This window comes from Dermacentor albipictus, chromosome 3, assembly GCF_038994185.2.
Source record: "Dermacentor albipictus isolate Rhodes 1998 colony chromosome 3, USDA_Dalb.pri_finalv2, whole genome shotgun sequence".
Taxonomy (NCBI): Eukaryota; Metazoa; Arthropoda; class Arachnida; order Ixodida; family Ixodidae; genus Dermacentor; species Dermacentor albipictus.
In genome coordinates this window covers 192,300,068-192,325,155 of record NC_091823.1, presented here as the reverse complement: position 1 = coordinate 192,325,155, position 25,088 = coordinate 192,300,068, and the positions used below count along the sequence as shown (strand labels likewise).

At 49.5% G+C, this 25,088-nt stretch overlaps 1 protein-coding gene across 1 annotated transcript in view; it reads right to left on the bottom strand.

The window, feature by feature from the left end:
* LOC135908708 (uncharacterized) overlaps positions 1 to 25,088 on the bottom strand; it is an 834,911-nt gene that overhangs the window by 50,736 nt on the left and 759,087 nt on the right. Inside the window, exons 24-25 of the mRNA XM_070536550.1 lie at positions 20,483 to 20,587; positions 12,115 to 12,273 (exon numbers count right to left, since the gene is read on the bottom strand). Coding sequence (XP_070392651.1) covers positions 12,115 to 12,273; positions 20,483 to 20,587 — 264 coding nt within the window. The remainder of the gene's footprint in view (positions 1 to 12,114; positions 12,274 to 20,482; positions 20,588 to 25,088) is intronic.

Here is a 25,088-nt window from a genome sequence, read left to right as displayed (position 1 = left end):
TGGTCGCCCGATAAAGATAAGTACACGCGTCAATACCCCCCTCTTAAAAAGCATCGACCCGATGCTGCAAACAAACGAAAGATATAAACAAAAGCACTTGTAGCACAGAGAAAAAAAAATAAGTTCGTCAGCGTCCGTAAAAGGGTTTAAGGCGCACCACGTGGACCACTTCAGGTCGTGCGCGGCGCCGCCGTGAATGCGAAATGCCGTCTGGCATGACCTCATAGTCCAGTGCGCCAATACGTCGGATGACCTTGTAGGGTTCGAAATAGCGTCGGAGTAGTTTCTCACTCAGTCCTCGTCGGCGTGTATCGGGGTCCATACCCAAACACGGTCACCGGGCTGATACTCGAGGAAGCGTCGTCGGAGGTTGTAGTGTCGGCTGTCGGTCCTCTGCTGGTTCTTGATCCGCAGGCGGGCGAGCTGTCGGGCTTCTTCGGCGCGCTGGATGTAGGTAGCGACGTCACGTTCTCGTCGTCAGTAACGTGCGGCTGCATGGAGTCGATCGTCGTCGTCGGGTTCCTGCCGCAGACCAGCTTGAACGGCCTTATCTGTGTTGTTTCTTGCACCGCCGTGTTGTACGCGAATGTTACGTACCGCAGCACGGCATCCCAGGTCTTGTATTCGACGTCGACGTACATCGCTAGCATGTCGGCGAGGATCTTATTCAGCCGCTCGGTAAGACCATTTCTCTGCGGATGGTAGGCCGTTGTCCTCCTGTGCCTTGTCTGACTGTATTTCAAAATGGCTTGGGTGAGCTCCGCTGTAAAGGCCGTTCCTCTATCGGTGATGAGGACTTCTGGGGCGCCATGTCGCAGCAGGATGTTTTCGACAAAGAATTTCGCCACTTCGGCTGCGCTACCTTTCGGCAGTGCTTTAGTTTCTGCGAAGTGGGTGAGGTAGTCCGTCGCCACGACGATCCACTTATTTCCGGTTTTTGAAGTCGGAAAGGGTCCCAGCAAGTCCATCCCGATCTGCTGGAATGGTCGGCAAGGAGGCTCGATTGGCTGTAGTAATCCGGCTGACCTTGTCGGCGGTGTCTTGCGTCGCTGACAGTCTCGGCATGTTCTGACATAACGAGCGACGTCGGCGGTCAGGTGCGGCCAATAATACTTTTCTTGTATCCTCGATAGTGTCCGGGAAAATCCTAGGTGTCCAGCGGTCGGATCGTCATGTAGGGCGTGCAATACTTCTGGACGAAGTCCTGACGGGACAACAAGAAGGTAGTTGGCGCGGACTGGTGAAAAGTTCTTCTTCATGAGTAGATTGTTTTGAAGCGTGAAGGAAGATAATCCGCGCTTAAATGCCCTGGGGACAACGTCGGTGTGCCCTTCCAAATATTTGACGAGGCCTTTTAGCTCCGGGTCGGCCCGTTGCTGTTCGGCGAAGTTTTCCGCGCTTGTCATTCCAAGGAAGGCGTCGTCATTCTCGTCATCTTGCGGCGGTGGGTCAATGGGTGCGCGTGATAGACAATCGGCATCGGAGTGTTTTCGTCGAGACTTGTACGTTACAGTGATGTCGTATTCTTGTAGCCTGAGGCTCCACCGCGCCAGTCGGCCTGAAGGATCCTTTATATTCGCTAGCCAACAGAACGCGTGATGGTCACTGACGACTTTGAATGGCCTGCCATAAAGATAAGGGCGAAATTTAGCTGTAGCCCAAATAATTGCGAGGCATTCCTTTTCGGTCGTAGAATAGTTGCCTTCCGCTTTTGACAGCGACCGGCTAGCGTAAGCTATCACCTGCTCGACTCCATTTCTCCTCTGGACTAGAACGGCTCCGAGGCCTAGGCTACTGGCGTCAGTATAGATTTCTGTATCGGCGTACTCGTCGAAGTGCGCAAGCACTAGTGGCGACTGCATGCTTTGTTTGAGTTCTTCGAATGCGTCGGCCTGCGGCGTTTCCGATTGAACCCAACATCACATTTACTTAGACGTGTCAACGGCTCGGTGATGCGTGAAAAGTCCTTGACAAAGCGCCTGTAGTAGGCACACATGCCAATGAATCTACGCAGTGTCTTCTTGTCGATGGGTTGCGGGAACTGTGCGATGGCAGCTGTCTCTTGTGGGTCTGGGTGGACACCCGATTTGCTGATTACGTGGCCTAGGAAGAGAAGCTCATCGTAAGCAAAGCGGCACTTTTCCGGCTTCAGAGTGAGCCCTGATACTTGATGACGTCCAGTACTGTCGCAAGCCGCCTCAGGTGATCGTCGAAATTTCCGGCATTTTAGGCATCACCATGTGTTGCCTCCGAACGAAGGGTGAAGTTAATCTACGGCCGGAAGCTGCACTTGTCATTGATACCCGGGTCCTCTGAAGTCTAGAGGCGATGATCACTAACATTGAAACAAGAGCAAATATAAGGACTTGTGGGACTGCTACCCGTCACATTTGGCAGTGGTGACGGCGGCGTTGCATCTGGAGTACTCGCTGTCGGATTTCGCTGCAGGTCACCCTGTGCGCAGCCGCACTCAGTCTTGCCTATTCTGCGCATCACCGTTTGTTGTCTTCAAACGACGGGTGAAGATAATCTACGGCCGTAAGGTGAACTTGTCAGTGGTGTCCGGAGCCTGAGGCGACTAGAGGCGGCAATCATCTACATTAAAACAAGAGCAAATATAAGGACTTATGGTACTGCTACCGGTCACATTCGGCAGTGGGGATGGTGGCGTTGTATCTGGCCTAAACGCTGTCGGTTTTCGCTGGAGTTCACCGTACACGCAGCTGCATTCAGTCTTTCCTATTTCACGCATCAAGGTTTGTTATCTTTAAACGGCGGGTGAGAATAATCAACGGCCGCAAGAGCCAGTTGCCAGCGATGCCCGGAGCCAGCGATGACTAGCGGCGATTATCACCAACACAGAAGCAAGCGCATCTACTAGGACTCCTTGTGGGACTGCTACCGGCCTCATTTGCAGCGGTGTCGGCAGCGTTGCATATTGGCTAAACGCTGTCGCTTTTCGCTGGAGTTCACCGTACGCGCAGCTGCATTAAGTGTTGCCTATTCTGCGCATCACTGTTTCTTGTCTTCATAAGGCGGGTGAGGACAATCTACGGCCGGAAGAACCAGTTGTCTGCGATGCGCGGAGCCTGCGACGACTAGCGGTGATTATCAACACAGAAGCAAGCGTATCTACATGGACTTGTGGGACTGCTACCGGTCACATTTAGCAGTGGGGATGGCGGCGTTGCATCTGGTCTAAACGCTGTCGGTTGTCGCTGGAGTTCTTCGTACGCGTAGCTGCACTGAGTCTTTCCTATTCTGGGCATCACCGTTTGTTGTCTTCAAGCGATGGGTGAGGTTAATCTACGACCATAAGTTGAACTTGTCAGTGGTGTCCGGAGCCTGTGGCGACTAGCGGCCACGATCATCAACATTTAAGCAAGCGCCTATATAGACTTGTCGGACTGCTACCGGCCAAATTTTGCAGTGCTGACGGCAGCGTTGCATATTGGCTAAACGCTGTCGATTTTCGCTGGAGTTCACCGTACGCGCAGCTGCATTCAGTCTTTCCTCTTCTGCGCATCAGCGTTTGTTGTATTGAAACGGCGGGTGAGAACAATCTATGGCTGGAAGAGCGAGTTGTCTGCGATGCCCGGAGCCTGCGATGACTAGCGGTGATTATCATCAACACAGAAGCAAGCGCATCTACATGGACTTGTGGGACTGCTACCGGCCACATATGGCAGTTCTGACGGCTTCGTTGTATCTGGCCTCATCGCTAATGATTTTCCCTGCAGGTCACCGTAGCTGCAGCTGCACTCAGCCGTTCCTATTCTGGGCATCACCGTGTGTTGTCTCCGAACGACGGGTGAAGTTAATCTAGGGGCGGAAGTTGTACTTGTCATTGGTGCCCGGAGCCTCCAACGACTAGAGGCGACGATCATCAATATTGAAACAAAAGTAAATATAAGGACTTGTGGGGCTGTTGCCGGTCACATTTGGCAGTGGTGACAGCGGCGTTGCATCTGGTCTAAATGCTGCCGGTTGTCGCTGCCGTTGACCGTACGCGCAGCTGCACTCAGTCTTTCCTATTCTGCGCATCACCGTTTGTTGTCTTCAAACGACGAGTGAAGATAATCTACGGCCGTAACTTGAACTTGTCAGTGGTGTCCGGAGCCTGTGGCGACTAGCGGCGACGATGATCAACATTGAAGCAAACGCGAAAATATGGATTTGTGGGGCTGTTACCGGTCACATTTGGCAGTGCTGACAGCGGCGTTGCATCTGGTCTAAATGCTGCCGGTTGTCGCTGCCGTTGACCGTACGCGCAGCTGCACTCAGTCTTTCCTATTCTGCGCATCACCGTTTGTTGTCTTCAAACGCCGGGTGAAGATAATCTACGGCCGTAACTTGAACTTGTCAGTGGTGTCCGCAGGCTGTGGCGACTAGCGGCGACGATGATCAACATTGAAGCAAACGCGAAAATATGGACTTGTGGGACTGCTAACGGCCATATTTGGATGTGGCGACGGCGGCGTGGCATCTGGCCTAATCGCTGTCGGTTCTCGCTGCGGTTAATTATCCTTTTTATTTTGTTTTGCTCAGTTGGTAATGAGGCGGTATGTATATCCAGTGGTTGATAATTAGCCTGTTGAAAAGAATCGCTGGCCGAGACAATGCCTCGAGGGGCCTCTGGAGAGAAAATTCTGGCAAGGGACCTAGTTGTGCACAAGTTAGGTACACCTCCTGACGAGCCAATAGTGACATCATGATCTTTCAGGAAGAGAGCATGTTGCTTGAGTAAATTTATTTCTGTAAGTTTTAGCTATCTTTTGTGAGCACACAGCAACTTTGGATTATATTTATGACGGAGCTCTGTGATGCCGTCGAACATATGGAGAAGTCCTTTCACATTCAACTGTAAGATTTGTCTGTCGATTTGGATGTCTTCTATGTTTCCTAGGTATACTTTGTGGCGCAAAATACATTTCCAGAAATGTATTTTGCGCCACAAAGTATACCTAGGAAATCTAAGCACCAACTTGCCCGAGAAGAAGTCCTTTTGGATGTGTTCTATGCTTTGTTAATAAAAATGGAAATTTAACTTACAGAAGCCTTTTCGGGGGCCATGATGCGGGCTATGTCATTCTTGTAGCGGTCAATAGAATCGCGCCGCTTCTTAGGCGCTGGCTGCACCTTCCCAGTCGGTGTTTTGTCCATGGCCCTTTGCGAGGCGCTGGACACGCGTTCTTGTAAGCGATGTGTTTGATTTGACAGCATCGCTTCGAAGGACGGAAATTTGGAGCGCACCTGCACGGAGTTCGATGTGCCTTAGTTGGATAGCGGAGCATCGCAGGCTGCACACGTCAAGGGGTTGGTTGGCGTCCCGACCGGCTCACTACACGTGTGCCAGACAGCCGCCGGGAGCCCCTGTAGCGCAGCCCCTGACGCGCCACTTCAGCAAAGCTCGTTCGTCACACGTAGGACACCTGCCTTCATGCCTCTTTAAACGAAATGATTTGTTTCGCTTCTTTTGCCTTCCGTTCTCGCCTTTTTTTTCAGGTTGGGCAGGCCCGTGAACATGTGGTGTGCTTCCCACCACAGTTTACAGAGCAGAGAGAGTTTTCACGAGATTCAGAGTGGTGTTCATGAGCAGTGCATTTCGCACAGACTGGGAGGCCTCGCAGTGTGAGCACGAACGGGCCGATATGGCCCATGTGGTTTGGGAATGCCGACGCCACGTGGAACAAGGACAAAGGGGAAGGGGGAATACAAGAGCAGAACCCTCTGAAGCGGGGCGCCTCGCTCATAGATGGCAAGCCGCCCTCCTCAGCGAGGCACCCGAAGACCAGGAGTGGGCCGTCCAGCGGGGCAGGGCCGTTGCCGGGGATCTCGAAAGATTTTCCTCGGTTGATGGACCCCTGGCAGCCTAGCCCCGGGCACCAACATCAACAACCGTTGGACAAATAAAGTTTATTCCTATCCTATCCTATCCTCGCAGTTCAGTGAACTGTGGCCAAATCGCTGGCATTGGAAACATGTCTGACCAGTTGTCACGTACGGCCTAACAGAAAGCTTGATGTTTCCGGCCTCGATGGACTGGTGCAGAACACTTGTTACGACAGTAAGCACCGCGTGCCGAGTCTGCATATCTTTGCCACCACGCCTCAGCTTAATTAGTCTAACTTTGATGACACTCTGCTGACTGAACCCATCCAAGAGTAGGGCGTCAGTATGCTAAATAAGTGCGTCAGTAAATAAATAAATAAATAAATAAATAAATAAATAAACAAATTAAAATCTGAGACAACTTCGCGGGTGACGTTCATAGTACTGTGTGGGGTCACTGTACTGGGCAGTCTGCGAATGACGCTAGATTGGGGAGTTTTTCATATTGTTTCTCATGGCGGAGCTCCAAGTGAAGGTCACTGCTAGCCATCTTCGATGCTTTATAATCTGTAGAGAAGGCTTGAGTCACAGACATCAATCAAATAGAGGTGAAATTGTTCTCACTGCTTTATTTGGTCTGTTAGAGAGAATGGTGTGGAGTAAAGTTCTGTATTTGGCGACCAAAAAAACTAGAAGACATTTTCGTTGGGCCCTCGTTTCTGAGGGCGATCAGGGAGTTTAGGGAAAATCTGTTCATAAATAGAGCTGGGGCTTGTCACAGCGATGCCAATTACCTACCAATGAGCCCAACACGGGCAAGTGAGAGAAGTTCCTGCAAAGGGAAAGTCTGCCCACGCCAACTGTACATCGCTGCTATAACCAAATACAGCCTAACCAGCATTAGTTTGCCACACAAGGTTAACCCTCGCCTCCCGGAAACTAGGAAGTGGGGAGAAGTGAAGAGCAGACACGAAAGATTGAAAGTGAGAGAGAAAGACGAAGGTGGAAGAGGAGGACAGGAAAAGGCGACTGCCGATTTTCTGCAGGTGGGTCAGTGTTAAGGGGCCGCATATGTGAAGCAGAAGTCAAAATGGTGTGTTGCCTCTGCTGGGGGCGCCATGAAGTCTCGAACGCTCAGCATCGGCTCAGCCCCCAGGATCTCGCTTCCCCAGACAAGACACGTACGGCTAAAGGCGAGGGGTCCAACCATCCTGTGTACGCGTACACGCGTGTGCAGGCTGTGTGATGAAAATGAATATCAATGTGAATGAGTGAGTAGGCATGTGAGTGAGCGAAAAAAATATTGGTGAGCGAGTGCGCACGATTGCTCTCGCCGCTATTGCTGGGATTTCTGTATTACTCGTCTTGCCAGGCACAAGGTCGCCCAACAAAGAACTAAAATCATAGCTCCCACAAATGGCAGTGTTTAATTCTTCGGCGTTACGATATGAAGTCAACAATTAATAATTACATTGTTTTCTTTGTTCGCGTATGCATATACAGTCAAGTGCAGAAGTTTAAGGACCAGGCATGACACTAAATTTCTTTTTTCTTCTCAACCTAGCCATAAAGGTTGCAATCAAGTACACTTGCAACATATGAATCGGGAGCGTTGTCCGCGGAAGTCGGCTAGATTAAGATAAATCCCACCGCACTCGCAGATGGCCTCAGACACGTCCCGGCTAGCGCTCGTTTCCTTACCGATAGCGTTCGCCGAATTTAGGTTGCGCTCTCAGACCCCTTTAGGGGCCTTGGAGCTCTCACAGATTGCATCGACGCAACTGAGGTGCGGATGGCTTCACTCGCATAAACGTTTCCGCCATACTGAAAGAAGCCACACTTTAATATCCCACCAGTGCGGTGACAGGATATCCCAGTCTTTGGCGCGCTCTAACTGCACTCTTAGGCGGTAGTCCATCCAGTCTGTAAAATAATGGATATTTCCAAAGAGTTTCCGCATTTGGCAATGGAACTGCAGGGGATGTTCTAAAAGAAAGCCCCTCTGCAGCCGTTATTCTGGTCTTTCGCTCTCAAACCTCCGTTCATTGCTCTCCAGGAAACGATCTCCGCGGCCTCCCTCCAGTGCTACAGAGCCGTGTAGCCGTGTCGGGCCGGACCGAAGGGTGAGGGAGTTGTACCTTGATCGATAAAAGGTTTACTCATCTCACTCAGCTGGCGAGCGGTGGAATCGAATATTTCATGGGTGAGATGCTGCTCGGCGCGCCGCAGCGGAATCAGCGCAGAAAGAACGTGTTCGTCCTCTATATCTATTTCAACCCCAGGGACTCGCGCCAGCAGTTGAAGACTATCCTCACGAAAGGGACCGACTTGGCGCGCCCTCGACCCCTGGTCGCCGATGGCGACATCAAAGCACCGTACGGCACATGGCGCTATGTCTACGACACTACCAAGAGGCGAAACATATGGCAAGACGCCAACGAAATGTATCTCACTCTGGTCACTGACAAGGCTTTTCCCGCGCGCATCGGCAACTCTGTCACTCAGGACTCGACACCCGACCTCGCCGTCGTCAGGAACCTCGAGGACGTAGGCTGGGAGAACACCGCCATGGATTTCGGCAGTGACCACTACATTCTCGAGACCAACTTCAAGGTGGCTCGAAGTAGGGTCAGGGAATTCACATTCGTCGATTGGGACCATTTTCGCAAGATTCGGGAACAAGCCGGCAGAGCCAGGGCACCGTCCAGCGTCGAACAGTGGTGTGAAGGCATCCACAACGACGCTTTTGCGGCCACCTAGAAGAAGGAAACCAATCTCGACGTCAAGCAAATGGACGGCAGACTCGCCCAACTGATCCAGGCCGAAAATGCCCTGTTTCGACGATAGTAGGGTGAAAGTGTCAATCGCAGACTCCGAAAGATCTCGGATCTAAACAAAATCATCGATGACCGCTACAAAGCGCTATACCAGCAGGAGGGGGACGAGCTCTGCGAGTGCAACGACGGACAGACGCACGATGGGAAGCCATGGGGTATGCTGAAGCACCTTCTCGACGAAAGTGGTTTCAAGTCAAATTAGGAAAATTCGTTCACCCGGGCCGTTCACGAAGCCACCAGGTCTCACATGGTCGACGAACTCGTCGCACAACTCATACAGAAGTACCTGCGCTTCCAGCGCGGCTTGGAGCCGGCGACTCAACTCACGGACTACCTCGCTTCGAGCTGGACGAAGACTTCTCCGTTGCCGCGGTTAGACAGGCCATCTTCGCGCTCAACGGTCCGCGGCTTTTTGCCTTACTCGCTGTTCTTTTTTTTTCATTACATTATTCTAATTATAATTATTATTAATATTATCATTGCGTCGTATTATGTAATAAAGTGTATTTATATTGTATTTCATAATAACCTCTAGTGTAATGTTGTGTTAAGTACTGTGTTTTCAATATCAATATTTTGTTGTATTGTGTATTAGATCTATCCTTTTGTAACATCAATCATCTGTATTTCCATCATTTGTATACTCCTTCCCCCTACTCTAATGCCCAACATTGGGCGCTGTAGGTATGTAAGTAAATAAAATAAATAAAAACGGTAAGTCTGCGCCGCATGCGGACGAAGTCACCAACAGAATGCTAAAAAACCTTGACGACGCGTCGATCGTCTTTTTGACCGACAAAATCACGAGTATCAATCGTCAGTTACAGCGCATACATTGCCGGGGGACAAAAAAGGACGACGTAGACCGAGTCCGATCACGATCACGAGTCCTGGAAGAGCGCTGTTCCTGCAGAATGGATGAGGGCCTGCACGATGCTCATTCTCAAGCCCAACAAAACCCCGAACATAGAGAATCTCAGGACGACTGCTCTAACGTCCTGCGTCAGTATGGTCATGGAGCGCGTCATGGAACGTCAAAAGATTGGACGCCAGTCCTCGAAAGCAGCATCAATCTTCGTACTTGTGACGGCGGGGGGGGGGGGGGGGGATACCAAGGGTCGACGTAAATTGGGTTCTGGGCATGTTTGTCGAATTCAAGGGCGGGAACTAAACGGCTCTTCTCGAGATAATCGCAAAGATGGACAATGCTTTCCGCCTCGTTCGCAGAAGCTCAGACACCGAAGGATGCAGGAAAACAATCTTCTAAGGCTTATCAACGCCTTCGGACTATGTCACTTCACGTGCCCGATTTCTGTGCACAACAGGCTCAGAGTGGAGCGAAACGATCTCAACACTCTCATCCGCAAAGTAGTCATAAGGGCTATCAGGCTACCCATCAAGACACATACCGAAGATCTCCTCAAGTTGGGGGTACATAACAAGTCCGAGGAGATTGCCTAAGACCAAGAACGCTCGCAACTCACTCGCTTGACCACCACAGGGACAGGTAAACGCATCCTCGAAGAACTAGGTTACCCCCTGCAGGATTCCCAATGGTCAGCACCCTGGTCTTTAGAGGCATTCGAGAGAAGCTCGAAGTGGCCCCCCATGCCCCGAAACATACAGTCAACAGCAAAGGTTTCCGGGATGCAGTCTCCCCTTCAAATGTGAATTCATGCACTGTTAAGGCATGACATTTCGTATTTAATGAATAACTTTGCAGGGGGCAAAGCCTACTACATGCTGGAACATTTAATTCGAGGCTGTGTGACCAGGATTTGCGAGAATTCAGCTGTTTGACAGATCATGCGTCCAGTAAACCTTTGCGCATGACTGTACATCCCGTCCACAATGAGGGCAGACGCAAGGCCAGAGCAGCAGCCATTCTCAAACAGATCAAGCAACAAGACATCAGAACAAGCTTCGTCGGCGCCGCGTAGTACAGCGATGGGAAGATCGTTGCCGCCGTAGTCGACTCCAGTGGCGAGATCCCCAATAACGCCTGAATTCGCACTTCAGACCCCCAAGTTGCAGAGCAAGCTGGCATCGCCCTGGCCCTGCTAGACGGTCGTGGGCCTGAGATCTATAGCGATTCTAAAGGGCAGTTAGGGATTTTCAGAAAGGTTGCATCGCAGAGTAAGCTGCTAGTGTTAGCGCCTCGTGTCCGCCTGCCCTCACGCATTATTCAATTCACTGGTTTCCCGCTCACCTAGGTTCTACCGAAGGAGCTTCCCGAACTTCAATGAGTGTGCTGACGAGGCTACGGGCGAGCTCACCAACCGCGCTTCCTCTCTAGGGAGTGCCGACTCCCCTCCTTTCTACGGCTACCGGGATGCTCCCGCAACTCCCAACGAGGTTAGGAAATTCTTCTACATGCCTACAAGGTTCTTTCCACCCCCTCGCCCCAAGTTAAATAGGGTGCAAGCCGTTTGTGTTCTTTGCTTACAGACAAGCACATATCCGTGTTTGGCCGTTCTACACGAAGTTTACCCCGATGTATATCGCGACAACGCTTGCCCATCCTACGGGCAGACTTCCACTGTAGCACACATGCTCTGAGAGTGTGGGTCGAGAAACCCAAAGTTCAGCAAAGAGGAGTGGGACGCGCTTCTGCGTACCCTCGCTCTACGCAAACAAATCCTGGCTGTTTGGAGTGCTACGGCCAGTGGGCTAGAGCTGCCGGTCCCAATGGTAGACTAGCCGGGTGCGCGACGAGTTCGCGTCCTCGCCGGACCTACAATAAAGTCATTTCACTCACTCACTCATTACCCACGTGCAGCGTCTTGGCCAGCGACATGCTTTTACACGCTTTAACGTTGCGCGGATGTGCTGGAAAACTTTTCTTTCCATATTCCGTGATCTCTAGAATTACGCACACTACTGTGCTTGAAGATGTAAGCTATGAGTTTGCGTCTTCCACTATCTCGCCTCTATGCATCGTTTCAAAAAGGCTGGTATATGAAATAAACAGAAAAATATAAGCACGCGGAGTCGACCTTGGAAACCCTGCATTTTCATCGTTTAAAATTCAAACTGTGGCCAATTTTTGTGCTCAAGTCTGGCGTTGTGGTGTAATAACATCCAGGCCATTACATGAACGACATCTTCAGAAAAATCGCAAATATCCACAATTGAGGTAGAAATTACATTCATGCTACTGTATGAAAAACTTATTAAAAACAAAAATCAAGAAATAACTAAAAGGCTGAAAAGTGAAGACCTGTAGAGTTCATGACGTACTCAACGGTTCAATGAAATAGTGAATTAAAACATTTTCAACAAACACTTCCTGTCCATGGAAGGAAGTAAAGAAGCCAATATAAGGAAATAGTTCACTATAAAATTTGCAAGGCTGATAGTTAAACTCATGCTATGACACCATTTCCTTGCTACGGCTCGAACACGTTGACGTGTTGAGGTATTTTGAGCGAGTTTTGAAGCGTACCTTTAGAGTATGGTAGATTTGCAAAGGCAGCTTGGTCTTGTCGCACAGGCGTGTTCTCTGGACGCCAGCGTTGACTTCTTCGCGTGCGTCTTGTCCTAGTGTACTGAACATTACAGCTTTGTCGAGAAGCGTGGCAGCTTGGCCAGCGCGTCTCGTACCCTGCGAAATAAAGCACGCCAGATGGTTAGAAAGGCTGCATAATTTCTCATTGATTCCTGACATTGTTGGAGGTATCTACCGTTAGAGGCCGATAGAGGCCGGGTGCTCGATACCAACAGGTTGAAGCAACGCCAAATTCTATAGTGAAGTTCTGCTATGAAGTCGAATAACGAAATATAAAAAGCACAATGCGAATAATCTATAGAAGAAAATTCCAAATCTGATAACCGGGAATAACAAGATAACGCGTGCCATTATACCATTATATTAACCATTATAATAACCATACCCTTATAATCAGAAGATAACGGTGCCATTATACGAGGTTACCCGTTTTAAGTTTTACGGAATTTTTAACAATCGTCTGTTTCAAATAGAACAACTCTAGTCCTTGATCTGGATTATTGAGAAGGGCGCACATTATTTTCACAAGAAATCGCAACGCATATTCACCCAAGTGAAAAAAAATTCAATAATTAACTTCTTAATATTCTTAACACATATTGCAAAGTACGAACCTTGGCCGATGAGTTTATAAGGCGTATCCACTTGGAACGAATTCCCAACATGGCATTAGTTTGGAGACATGCACCAATAAAGTCACCGTAAAAATGCGCTGTATTTTGGACATTGAAGCCCAAAAGTAACCGGAGTGCCCGCGTGTTTCGTCCCACACTTTGGGATGGAAAAAGTGTGTGCCGACAGCCAGGGATTCGACAAGAGCCGGCCCTCCGGCCGTAACGTCAGTACAAACATATGCCATAACGTTTGTCTTTTTCCTCTTATGACGGTTATACCTTATATCTGATGTCGAAGACTTTGTCGTATATATATATATATATATATATATAGTCATCAGCCTGGTTGCACTCACAGCAGGGCAAAGGCCTCTGCCATACTTCTCCAACAACCACGGTCATGTACTAATGGCGGCCATGTCGTCCCTGCAAACTTCTTAATCTCATCCGCCCTCCTAACGTTCTGCAGCCCCCTGCTACGCTTTCCTTCTCTTGGAATACAGTCCGTAACCCTTAATGACAATTGGTCATCTTCCCTCCTCATTACATGTCCTGCCCATGCCCCATTTCTTTTTCTTGATTTCAACTAAGATGTCATTACCTCGCGTTTGTTCCCTCACTCAATCTGCTCTTTTCTTATCCCTTAACCTTACAGGCATCATTCTTTCCTCAGCTCGTTCCGTCGTCCTCAATTTAAGTAGAACCCCTTTAGTGAGCCTCCAGGTTTCTGCCCCGTAGGTGAGCACTGGTAAGACACAGCTGTTTTCAACTGTTCTCTTGAGCGATAATGGCAATCTGCTGTTCATTATCTGAGAATGCCTGCCAAACGCACCCCAGCCCGTTCTTATTCTTCTGATTATTTCCGTCTCATGATCCGGATCCGCCATCACTACCAGCCCTAAGTAGATGTATTCCCTTACCACTTCCAGTGCCTCGCTACCTATTGTAAATTGCTGTTCTCTTCCGAGACTGTTAAACATTACTTTAGTTTTCTGCAGATTAATTTTTAGACCCACTCTTCTGCTTTGCCTCTCCAGGTCAGTGAGCATGCATTGCATTTGGTCCCCTGAGTTATTAAGCAATCCAATATCATCAGCGAATCGCAAGTTACCGAGGTAATCTCCAGTCACTTTTATCCCCAATTCTTCCCAATCCAGGTCTCTGAATACCTCCTGTAAACACACTGTGAATAGTATCGGAGATATCGTATCTCCCTGCCTGACGCCTTTCTTTATTGGGATTTTGTTGCTTTCTTTATGGAGGACTACAGTGGCTGTGGAGCCGCTCTAGACATCTTTCAGTATTTTTACATACGGCTCGTCTACACCCTGGTTCCGTAATGCCTCCATGAGTGCTGAGGTTTTGACAGAATCGAACGCTTTCTCGTAATCAATGAAAGCTATATATAAGGGTTGGTTATATTCAGCACATTTCTCTATCACCTGATTGATAGTGTGAATATGATCTATTGTTGAGTAGCCTTTACGGAATCCTGCCTGGTCCTTTGCTTGACAGAAGTCTAAGGTGTTCCTGAATCGATTTGCGATTATCTTAGTGAATAGTTTGTAGGCAACGGACAGTAAGCTGATCGGTCTATAATTTTTCAAGTCTTTGGCGTCCCCTTTCTTATGGATTAGGATTGCGTTAGCGTTCTTCCAAGATTCCGGTACGCTCGAGGTCATGAGGCATTGCGTATACAGGGTGGCCAGTTCCTCTAGAACAATCTGTCCACCATCCTTCAACAAATCTGCTGTTACCTAATCCTCCCCAGCTGCCTTCCCCCTTTGCATAGCTCCTAAGGCTTTCTTTACTTCTTCCGGCGTTACCTGTGGGATTTAGAATTTCTCTGGGCTATTTTCTCTACCATTATCGTCGTGGGTGCCACTGGAACTGTATAAATCTTTGTAGAACTCCTCAGCCACTTCAACTATCTCATCCACATTAGTAATGATATTGCCGGCTTTGTCTCTTAACGCATACATCTGATTCTTCACAATGCCTAGTTTCTTTTTCACTGCCTTTAGGCTTGCTCCGTTCCCGAGAGCATGTTCAATTCTATCCATATTATACTTGCCTATGTCAGCTGTCGTACGCTTGTTGATTACCTCCGAAAATTCTGCCTGTTCTATTCCAGCTGTATGGTTAGAGGCTTTCATACATTGTCGCTCCTTGAGCAGATCTTTCGTCTCCTGCGATAGTTTACTGGTATCCTGTATACATATGCACTTATATATATATATATATATATATATATATATATATATATATATATATATATATATATATATATATATATATATATATATATATATATTGTTACTGTGAAGGGAACGAAGAAGTTGGATTGGCCTAGACGAAGACGAAGTCTGGCAGTTGCCTGAACGCCATATTCGCCAGTTGTAAATATACGTTATTTTACAGTCGTGGGCCTGCTTTCTTCCTGCAACATTTTGGTGGAAGGTGCGGGGTGCAATCACGGAACTTCACAGCGGACGTCATCTACCTGCCGCCACAATGGCAAATCAACCGACACAAGCGACAACGCCTCAGCAGCCCATGCCAACGGTCATCCTCACTCATCCGCGGGACCCGGGGACATTTTGTGGCACGGACAACGCCGACGTCGAGGACTGGCTTATGATGTACGAGCGAGTGTGCGACAACAACAGGTGGGATCCTACAATGATGCTTGCAAACGTAATATTTTATGTGAGGGGAACTGCGAAGCAATGGTATGACACACATGAAGCTGACCTAACGAGCTGGGATGTCTGCAAAGAAAAAATGCGAGACCTGTCTTGCAGACCTGTCGGTCGTCAGCTGGCAGCAAAAAAAGAACTTGCGTGCCGTGCTCAGACGTCCACAGAATCCTATGTCGTGTACATACAGGATGTGCTGGCCCTCTGTCGCAAGGCTGATGCCAACATGACCGAGGCAGACAAGATTGGCCATATGTTGAAAGGTATTGCAGACGATGCCTTCAATCTCTTAATGTGTAAGGATTGTGCCACTGTGGATGCAATTATTAAGGAGTGCCGGCGCTTCGAACAAGTGAAGGGCCGCCGCGTCGCTCAGACTTTCGACCGATTGCCCAATACCGCCGTGACATCTTCTTGCGAAGACCCGCCACGCTTCGTTCAGCCCACAGGACCAGAAGAAATCACGCGCATCGTTCGCCGTGAGCTTGAGGCCATGGCTCCGGCTCCAGTCCATTCTGACTGTCGGGAAAACGTGCCCGCTATCTTCCTTATACAAGCGGTCGTTCGGGAGGAAATAGCAAGTTTGGGCATTCCATCTCTCTGCTCGGTCCGCCATACAAACACCTACCAGATTTCTCCGGCCGCTCGCTCCCAGACGCAACGCTTTCCGCCCCCTCGTCGCAACCCAGCTGCCTGGCGCACAGCGGATGATAAACCTATCTGTTTTAATTGTTCCGGTATTGGACACATCACCCGTCATTGTCGCAACCATTGGTCGTCGCCTCCTCGCTGGTCATCTCCGAGTCACTATCGCCAAGTACCAGACAATCATACTTTCTCGCCCTATCCGCCGACTAGGAACATCAACGCCGACAGTGCTCCACCAACATCCAGTCGCTCCCCGTCTCCGCAAGGTCGTAGGTCCCGTTCGCCTCTCGTTCACCGCTCTTCGTCCCCTTCTGCAACCGGACGCTTCGCTTCGGGAAACTAGGCGGTGCAGCTCCCGGAGGTGAAGCTGCAACTCCGACCCGGCCCACAAATCCTCTGTTGACCCTGCCTACATGTGGAAACCTACTGGACATTGAAGTTGATGGCGTCCCTGTTAGATCTCTCGTTGATACAGGAGCGCAGCTTTCAGTTATGAGCGCTGCTCTCCGCCGAAGGCTCAAAAAGGTTCTGACCCCAGCCGTACCGTGCACCGTGCGAGTCGCCGATGGGAGTACGTCACCTGTCCTTGGAATGTGCACAGCACGTGTGACCGTTGGCGGCCATTATACCGTTGTTCTATTTATCGTCCTTGAACACTGTCCACACGACCTGATTCTCGGCCTCGACTTCCTTTCGAAACACTCTGCCCAAATTGACTGCTCCGCAGGTGTTGTACAGTTGGATCTGCCGCTTCCTGCCGACGCAACCACTTGTGCTCCACACCGCTTATGTTCTGCTGAATTTGCCATACTGTCTCCACAGGCGGCTTCAAATGTCCTCCTGACGCCCTGTCCTCCCGTACCTGATGTCGAGTACGTCGTGTCGCCGCTTACTGACGTGGTTTTGTCGCGCAATATTGCCCTACCGACCACCTTAATCCGGATCCGCGGAAACTGCGCTCGCGTGCCCATCCTCAATTTTGGATTTTCGTCGCATGTGCTGCCACAACGTATCGCCATAGCGCATATCACTCCTTTGGAAGAATGTGAGATTTCTTCTTTGACCTCTGAATCCTTCGTCAGTGCCAACGGACCTTTGTCACCCACTCCTGCGTACTCGACGCCTGCAGACGATGTTTCTAAGATGATCGCCCCTGACCTTCCTTCCGAACAAACAACAGCTCTTCGTCAGCTCCTGTCGTCTTTTCGGCACATCTTTGATTTGGACGACCGTCCACATGGCCAGACATCTGTTGTCACGCATCGCATCAACACCGGTGACGCCAGCCCCATTCATTGGCGCCCATATCGCGTCTCCGCAACAGAAAGGGCCATCATACAGAAAGAAGTCGACAGGATGATGGACAAGGACATCATTGAACCTTCTAGTAGCCCGTGGGCATCACCGGGTGTCTTAGTAAAGAAAAAAGACAACTCGTGGCGCTTTTTCGTTGACTACCGTCACCTCAACAGGATAACAAGGAAGGATGTGTATCCCCTGCCGCGCATTGATGATGCTCTTGACTGCCTTCACGGATCCCAATACTTTTCATCAATTGACCTCCGCTCCGGCTATTGGCAGATTAGCGTCGATGAGATGGACCACGAGAAAACAGCCTTCATCACACCGGACGGTCTGTACCAATTTAAAGTCATGCCGTTTGGATTATGCAATGCGCCAGCTACATTCGAGCGCATGATGGACTCTCTCTTGCGCGGCTTGAAGTGGTCTACATGCCTCTGTTACCTCGACGATGTGATTGTGTTTTCGCCGAACTTTGAGTGCCACCTGCGGCGCCTCACAACCACACTCTCCGTGTTTCGCCGGGCTGGCCTTCAGCGAAACTCCTCCAAGTGCCATTTCGGTCACCGTTAAATTAACATGCTCGGCCACCTCGTAAACACCGCCGGAATCCAGCTTGATCCACACAAAGTTCACGCCATGCGAAATTTTCCTGTACCTTCTTCAACAAACGATGTCCGCAGTTTCCTGGGCTTATGCTCTTATTTCCGGCGATTTGTGAGAAATGTTGCCGACATCGCTCGCCCTCTCACTGAACTTCTTAAGAAAGACGTCTCTTTCTCTTGGGGACCTCTGCAGCAGACAGCCTTTTCTACCCTGATTGAGCGGCTTACAGCTTCCCCAATTCTGTCACATTTTGACCCTTCTGCGCCCACTGAAGTACGAACTGACGCGAGTGGTCATGGCATCGGCGCTGTGCTCGCTCAGCGTCAACAGGGCCAAGACCGTGTCATCGCTTACGCTTAGCGCCTTCTTTCCACACCCGAGCGAAATTACTCCATTACCGAGAGAGAATGTCTCGCGCTCGTATGGGCGGTCGCGAAATTCCGGCCGTACCTTTTCGGTCGGAGCTTCTGCGTCGTGACCGATCATCACGCCCTCTGCTGGCTCTCCTCTTTGAAGGACCCAACTGGACGACTTGCACGTTGGGCATTGCGTCTACAGGAATATACATTTTCTATTATGTATAAGTCAGGGCGCCTGCATAGAGACGCTGACTGCCTGTCCCGCAATCCCGTGGATCCACCGGACGATACCGATACAGACTCAGACATCAGCGTTCTATCCATCTCCGACTCCCTCAATACTGGCGACGAGCAGCGCAAAGATCCTGTTATTCGAACACTTATGGAACGCCTAAGCTACTCGCCCAATGACCCATCCCTCCGCATGTTCACCTTGCGCGATGGAACTTTATACCGTCGTAGCGTTCTTCCTGACGGTCCGGAGTTACTCCTAGTCGTTCCCAAGCACCTTCGACTAGCCGTGCTCCAGCAACTTCATGACGCTCCTACTGCTGGACATCTGGGCATCACTCGTGCATACGACCGCCTGCGGCACCGCTTCTTCTGGCCCGGCATTTATCGCTCTGTGCGCCGTTATGTCACTTCTTGCGACCTGTGCCAGGGCCGGAAGACGCCTGCTACGCCTCCCGCTGGTTTGCTTCAACCAATCGATATCCCCACAGAGCCTTTCTTTCGTGTGCGCCTAGACCTCCTGGGCCCCTTTCCAATTTCTATCAAAGGCAACAAATGGATTGCTGTAGCAACCGATTATGCGACGAGGTATGCCAACGCGCGAGAGCTACCAACCAGCTGCGCTACAGATGTCGCAGACTTCTTACTCTACGACGTCATCCTGCACCACGGCGCCCCTCGCCAGTTGCTGACGGATCGCGGCCGCTACTTCTTATCGAAGGTCGTCGATGACCTGCTCCGCTCCTGTGCAACAGAACACCAGGTTGCTACCGCGTACCACCCTCAAACGAACGGCCTCACCGAGCGACTCAACCGCACGCTAACTGAAATGCTGGCCACGTACGTTTCCGACGATCAGCGTGACTGGGACGTCGCTTTACCGTACATCACTTTCGCATACAACTCGTCCCGTCATGACACTGCCGGATTTTCACCATTTTACCTTTTGTGTGGCCGCGACCCCACCTTGCCCTTTGACACGTTGCTACCTTCCGCAGTACAATTACCCAGCACTGGTTACGCTCGCGATGCTATTGACTTAGCCGCCCAGGCCCGAGATGTCGCCCGTCATCGACTCACTGTCTCGCAAGCTTCTCAAAAGCGACGCTACGACCTTCGGCACCGAGACTACCAATTTTGACCTGGTTCCCTTGTCCTTCTCTGGACGCCTTCACGTCGCGTCGGCTTGTCGGAAAAGCTACTTTCCCGGTATTCGGGTCCGTACCAGATCTTACGCCAACTGTCCGACGTGACATACGAGATCGCCCCAGTCGGTCAGCCTTCAGTGCATCGCAACGTCACCAGCGATGTTGTTCACGTCGCCAGGCTTAAGCACTATGTCCCCCCATTAAGTGAGGCTCTATAACTTGCCCCGGGATGGAGCTACTCCACCGGGAGGGTGATGTTACGGTGAAGGGAACGAAGAAGTTGGATTGGCCTAGACGAAGATGAAGTCTGGCAGTTGCCTGAACGCCATATTCGCCAGTTGTAAATATACGTTATTTTACAGTCTTGGGCCTGCTTTCTTCCTGCAACAATATATATATACATATATATATATATATATATATATATATATATATATATATATATATATATATATATATATATATATATATATATATATATATATATATATATATATAAGTGCATGTTTTCTTCTTCGCAGGATCGATGGCAACACACACACACGTGTGTGTGTTGCCCTCGATCTTGCAAAGAAGGCGACATGAAAGAGCTAATCCGCATGAAAAAAAGTTGATGTATGAAGTGTTCGGCCTCTTAGAGCCGGGTAAATTGCGGGCGATTCTAAGATTGGATGCGCTGTCATCACTTAGCGACTTACGTCGGTCAGCCAGAGGAAGAAGTTGTAGCGCTGCTGCAGCAACCATAGAGGGACGTACTGAGTTGGGTCTGGACTGTACATGAGCGCCAGTTTTGTACCCAGTTCCTGCAAAGAGAAGTAGGCGCACCTCATAAGCCCACGAGCGCACTGACCCACATTTGATTCACGCCTCCCGATAACGCTCCTATTTATCGATGAATTATTCACCTTGAAAGCAGAATGCAGCGGAAGGCAAAAACTATGCCAAGCTTTACAAATTACATATTCCTTAGACAGTGCTACGATAAGAGTGAAAAGCTGAGTCTCATCTGCAGACGCCATATAGCAATTCAAGAACCTTACGAAAGTAGCTACTAGGTTTAGAATACCGCGCTGAAGATGCAGCCCATTTGTCCAGGAGACTACCATTGCTCACAAGCATTGAGAAATGGCATGACATTGGACAAGTAGTTTCAGCACAAGAAACCAGGACGCCAGTATGGTGTCTTTCTCGCGCGCGTGGTATTTTTTGCACTCTTCCCAAATTTCTTCAGGACCATTGTCTTTCAAACTGAGCTGCAAGGCAAGAATATTGCTTTCTTGCCATTTTCCTTTCATGCCAAAAGACCCGGGTATGTTCCTCTGGATATGTAGCCCAATTCCATAAAGAAAAAAGTATTCTTTAATGTTTACCTGGCGCTGAGTATAATCGAACCTGCGTCGGATATATTCATATACTATTGTCTGATCACATGCTATGCGCGCAATTTGCGGTGGCACCGTTACATATCGAATCCTATTCAGAACGAAGAACTCATAAAAAAGATAAAGGCAATCCGACACGATTCTGGAACCGTGAAAGGGTGCTAGCAGCAGCAACTAAAAATTTGCAAATATTTATCAGGGATGAAAATGGCAACACTTTGAAGGAAACGGCCCGCTGCTGTACATGTCTGGCGTTATTAGTGAGAATTTCGGCAAGAAATAAAGCGCATTCAAGACTAAACCATATCCGGTAACAGAGAAGTGTGAAAGTTCAAAATTTAACTTGTATACCTTTTACTGGAAAAAAGCACAAGGAAATGTCCTGAACAAGACCATAGCAGCACCGGATGAAGTCCCGATACATCTAATCAAACAGTTGCGGCCTAAGAACAAGGCAAAGCTCACTATAGCAATGGAGCAAAGTAATACAACAAATGAACTGCGTGAAAGGTGCTTAATTTTTGAAAGCATGAGCATATTTATCAATAAAGGCAAAGGTAATAAGGGTAAGACGAGCGCGTACAGGCCAGTTACAGTAACATCGGCTAAATATAGAATGGCAATGCTAGCCATAAAATGAGACCTGTGGAATATAGTGGAAGGAAACGATATACTGGTGGAATTACAGAATGGTTTCAGACCAGGCAGACGCTCAGACAACAATATACTTGCACACGCAGCGCACAGAGATTTCAATAGCCTAGCAGAAGCCTTTAAAATAGCATTTAGAGGTATTAAGGGAGCTTTCAACAATGTATACAGAGAATAGACAGACAATGTACAGAGAATAGCTATGGGATATTCTCAAACACGAAGGCCTACACGACATTTTCGTGCAGTTGTTGAGGAAGATGCATAGCGACAAGAGAGTACGAATCGTATGGGAATGCCGGAACTGCAATGAAGTCGCAACAATTCACCGAGGGATGAAGCAAGGATGTACTCTGTTTGCATTGTTCTTTACGCTTTGTGGTAAGGGTATATTGTCTTGAGAAGAAAGGCGAGAGAAGTCCACTGGGAGCAGGCTGCACTTTACTGAAGCGGCCAGAACCACCAACGTCGTTCCCGTCGTCTTCTACAGACAACCAGTGCGAAAATAGGCGCCCCATCTGATGATGAGGAATACGGAATGTGTATCGTGCAGACTACGCATGCGTTGCACGTATCGGCCTGAACTAACTCACAACACGAAGATTACGGCAACACGTGCCTGTGAATGCCGACGACTATATATACCCTGTGTGTGTCCGAAATAAGGGTTCTTTTCATTCTTGGATCCCGTGCATACGATACATAGTGTCAGAAGTGGGACCGCATGGAACGAGCCGCCATCATCACGAAAGTGACAGAACCAACAGACTGGGTGAGCCCGCTTGTTATTGTACGGAAAAAGGACGGCACACTACGTGTATGCATTGATCCTAGGCATATCAATGAATGCCTGAAATGTGAGCACTATCAGATGCCTAAGCGTGAAGACATTGAGGCTGAGCTCGCTGGCGCTCAATATTTTTCCCGCCTCGACGCGAATTCAGGTTTCCACCAAATTCCTTTGGATGACGCCACATCAAAAATCTGCCCATTCGGCACGCTCTTTGGTCGCTACCGTTTTCTGAGGCTGCCCTTCGGTATCGCCTCGGCTCCTGAAGTCTTTCAAAAAACATTGAGCGAAATTGTTGACAGGGCTCCGGGGGTGCGTGTATATGTAGACGACGTTCTTGTCTGGGGCATCACTAAAGAAGAACATGACACACGCCTTCGAAATGTATTGCAGCTGGCAAAAAACGCTGGCTTAACTTTTAACGCAAGCAAGTGCAAGTTCGGGCTTACTGAAGTTGAATTTTTTGGGTGATGTCATCAGCCGAGACGGAATAAGGCTAAATGCCACACTGAGCATGTCCCTTAAAGAAATGTCGCAACCAACGGACAAAGCTGCAGTGCACAGAATGTTAGGTGTTGCCAACTACTTTGGGAAATACCTTCCGAATCTGGCAGAAAAGACACAACTTTTGCGCAGTCTCACCAAAAAGGGCACCAAGTTTCAATGGTCGGCCAACCACGCAAATGAATGGACAGCCATCTGCACATGGCTCAGCAGCGCACCTGTGTTGGCTGTTTCCGATGCTGCCAGGGAAACTAAAATTTCTTCTGACGCTTCTAAAAGTGGACTAGGCGCTGCACTTCCACAGCTTCACGGTGACAGCTGGCGGCCGGTTGCGTATGCATCACGCGTGATGAATGAGACTGAGCAACGATATTCACAAATCGAAAAAGACGCAATGGGCATAACGTTCGGGTGCGAAAAATTTCACCACTTCGCATACGGGCGTAAGATAATCATAGAGATCGACCACCGACCACTGCAAGCCATTTCATCCAAAAGAATCGGTGACATGCCGCCGCGTCTTCAGCGTTTCTTCATGCGCTTACTGAACTACGACTATGTGCTTGAATTTGTACCAGGGAAGCAACTGCTGCTGGCCGGCATGCTCTCAAGGTCGACGCCCATCAACCACCCAGCGGACACGAGTGACTCGACAGAAGAAATAGAGGTTCACGCAGTTGGTGCAGTCTCGGACCTGGTAAGCAGAAGAACCTTTGACCGCTAAGTTGCCGCAACTGCAAGTGACCCAGAGTTACAAAAAGTGATGCACTATATCAGTGGCAGCGACAATCTTGATGGCTGCATGAGACCTTTTGCTACTGAGCTGTCACTAATAGAGGGAGTGGTGCTAAAAGGAACCAAAATACTGGTTCCAAAGTCGATGAGGAACGAAATACTTCAGCGTATACACGAAGGGAGAGGCAGCGGTGGCGTAGCGGTCGAACACCCGCCTCGCGTGCAAGAGGCCCATGGTTCGAATCCCGGTGCCGGCAATTTTCCACCGGATTAAAAAAAACAAAAATCCGCGTGATGATAAAATTGCATAAGCAGGCCTGGAGTGTGGCCTGATCCCGGTGACCAGAACCGGTAACGCACTCCCTCACCAGAGCAGGATTGGCCACCCTGGTGCAGTACTAGGCCACAACCTCCTATATGAACAACACAATCAAACCCCGGCCCTCAGTCCCCAGCAGCTGTGAAGCAACTGACCACGGCGGCGGTCAGACCTGCGACGCAGCAGAGGGTGCTAAAAATCACCGCCTCCGGACAGGCCGCCATTGGAATATGAACCTGGCAACGTTTCACGCTAGAACGTTATCTAGTGAGGCGAGTCTAGCAGTGCTATTGGAGGAATTAGGGGGCAGTAAATGGGATATTGACACGTGTACTTATATTTAACAGGCGACCACGTTTCGCCGCCTAACAAATGTTATCGCACAGCGCGGGACGCGTCTGCATGTATCCGAAGTTTCTGGAAAGTTATCGATGCTTCTATCCGCTGTGTTGTCGCCGAACCTTGTGTTATCTGATTTCATCGCGTGACTCGAATGTTGTAGAACTTTGTGGAAGGCATGCGGGTCCGAACGATTAGTCTGGAACATTCGATGACTGCTGTATAAAAGGCGACGCACTTGACCCGCTGATCAGATTTCCGACGATCGCCGACCGTGTTCGCCGCTATCATTGTGCTATAAGTGTAGCCTGTTTTTGTGGGCATAGGTTCGCCCAATAAAAGCTAGTTTTGTATTCCACCGTATTCTTGCTTTCTTCACCGTCACTACCCCGTGACATCTGGTGGAGGTGCTTTTCGTTCATGTACCGGACGCCCCCGACAAGCCGTGATCCAAGCTCGGAGCACAAAGAGAACACCAACGTAGTCCCGGAGCATCAAGCAAGCCGCCGTCTTCAACAGCTGCCCCCGGAGCACGGACTTCTACCTGAGAAGACCAAGAAGATTGTGGACAAGGCAACCCCAAT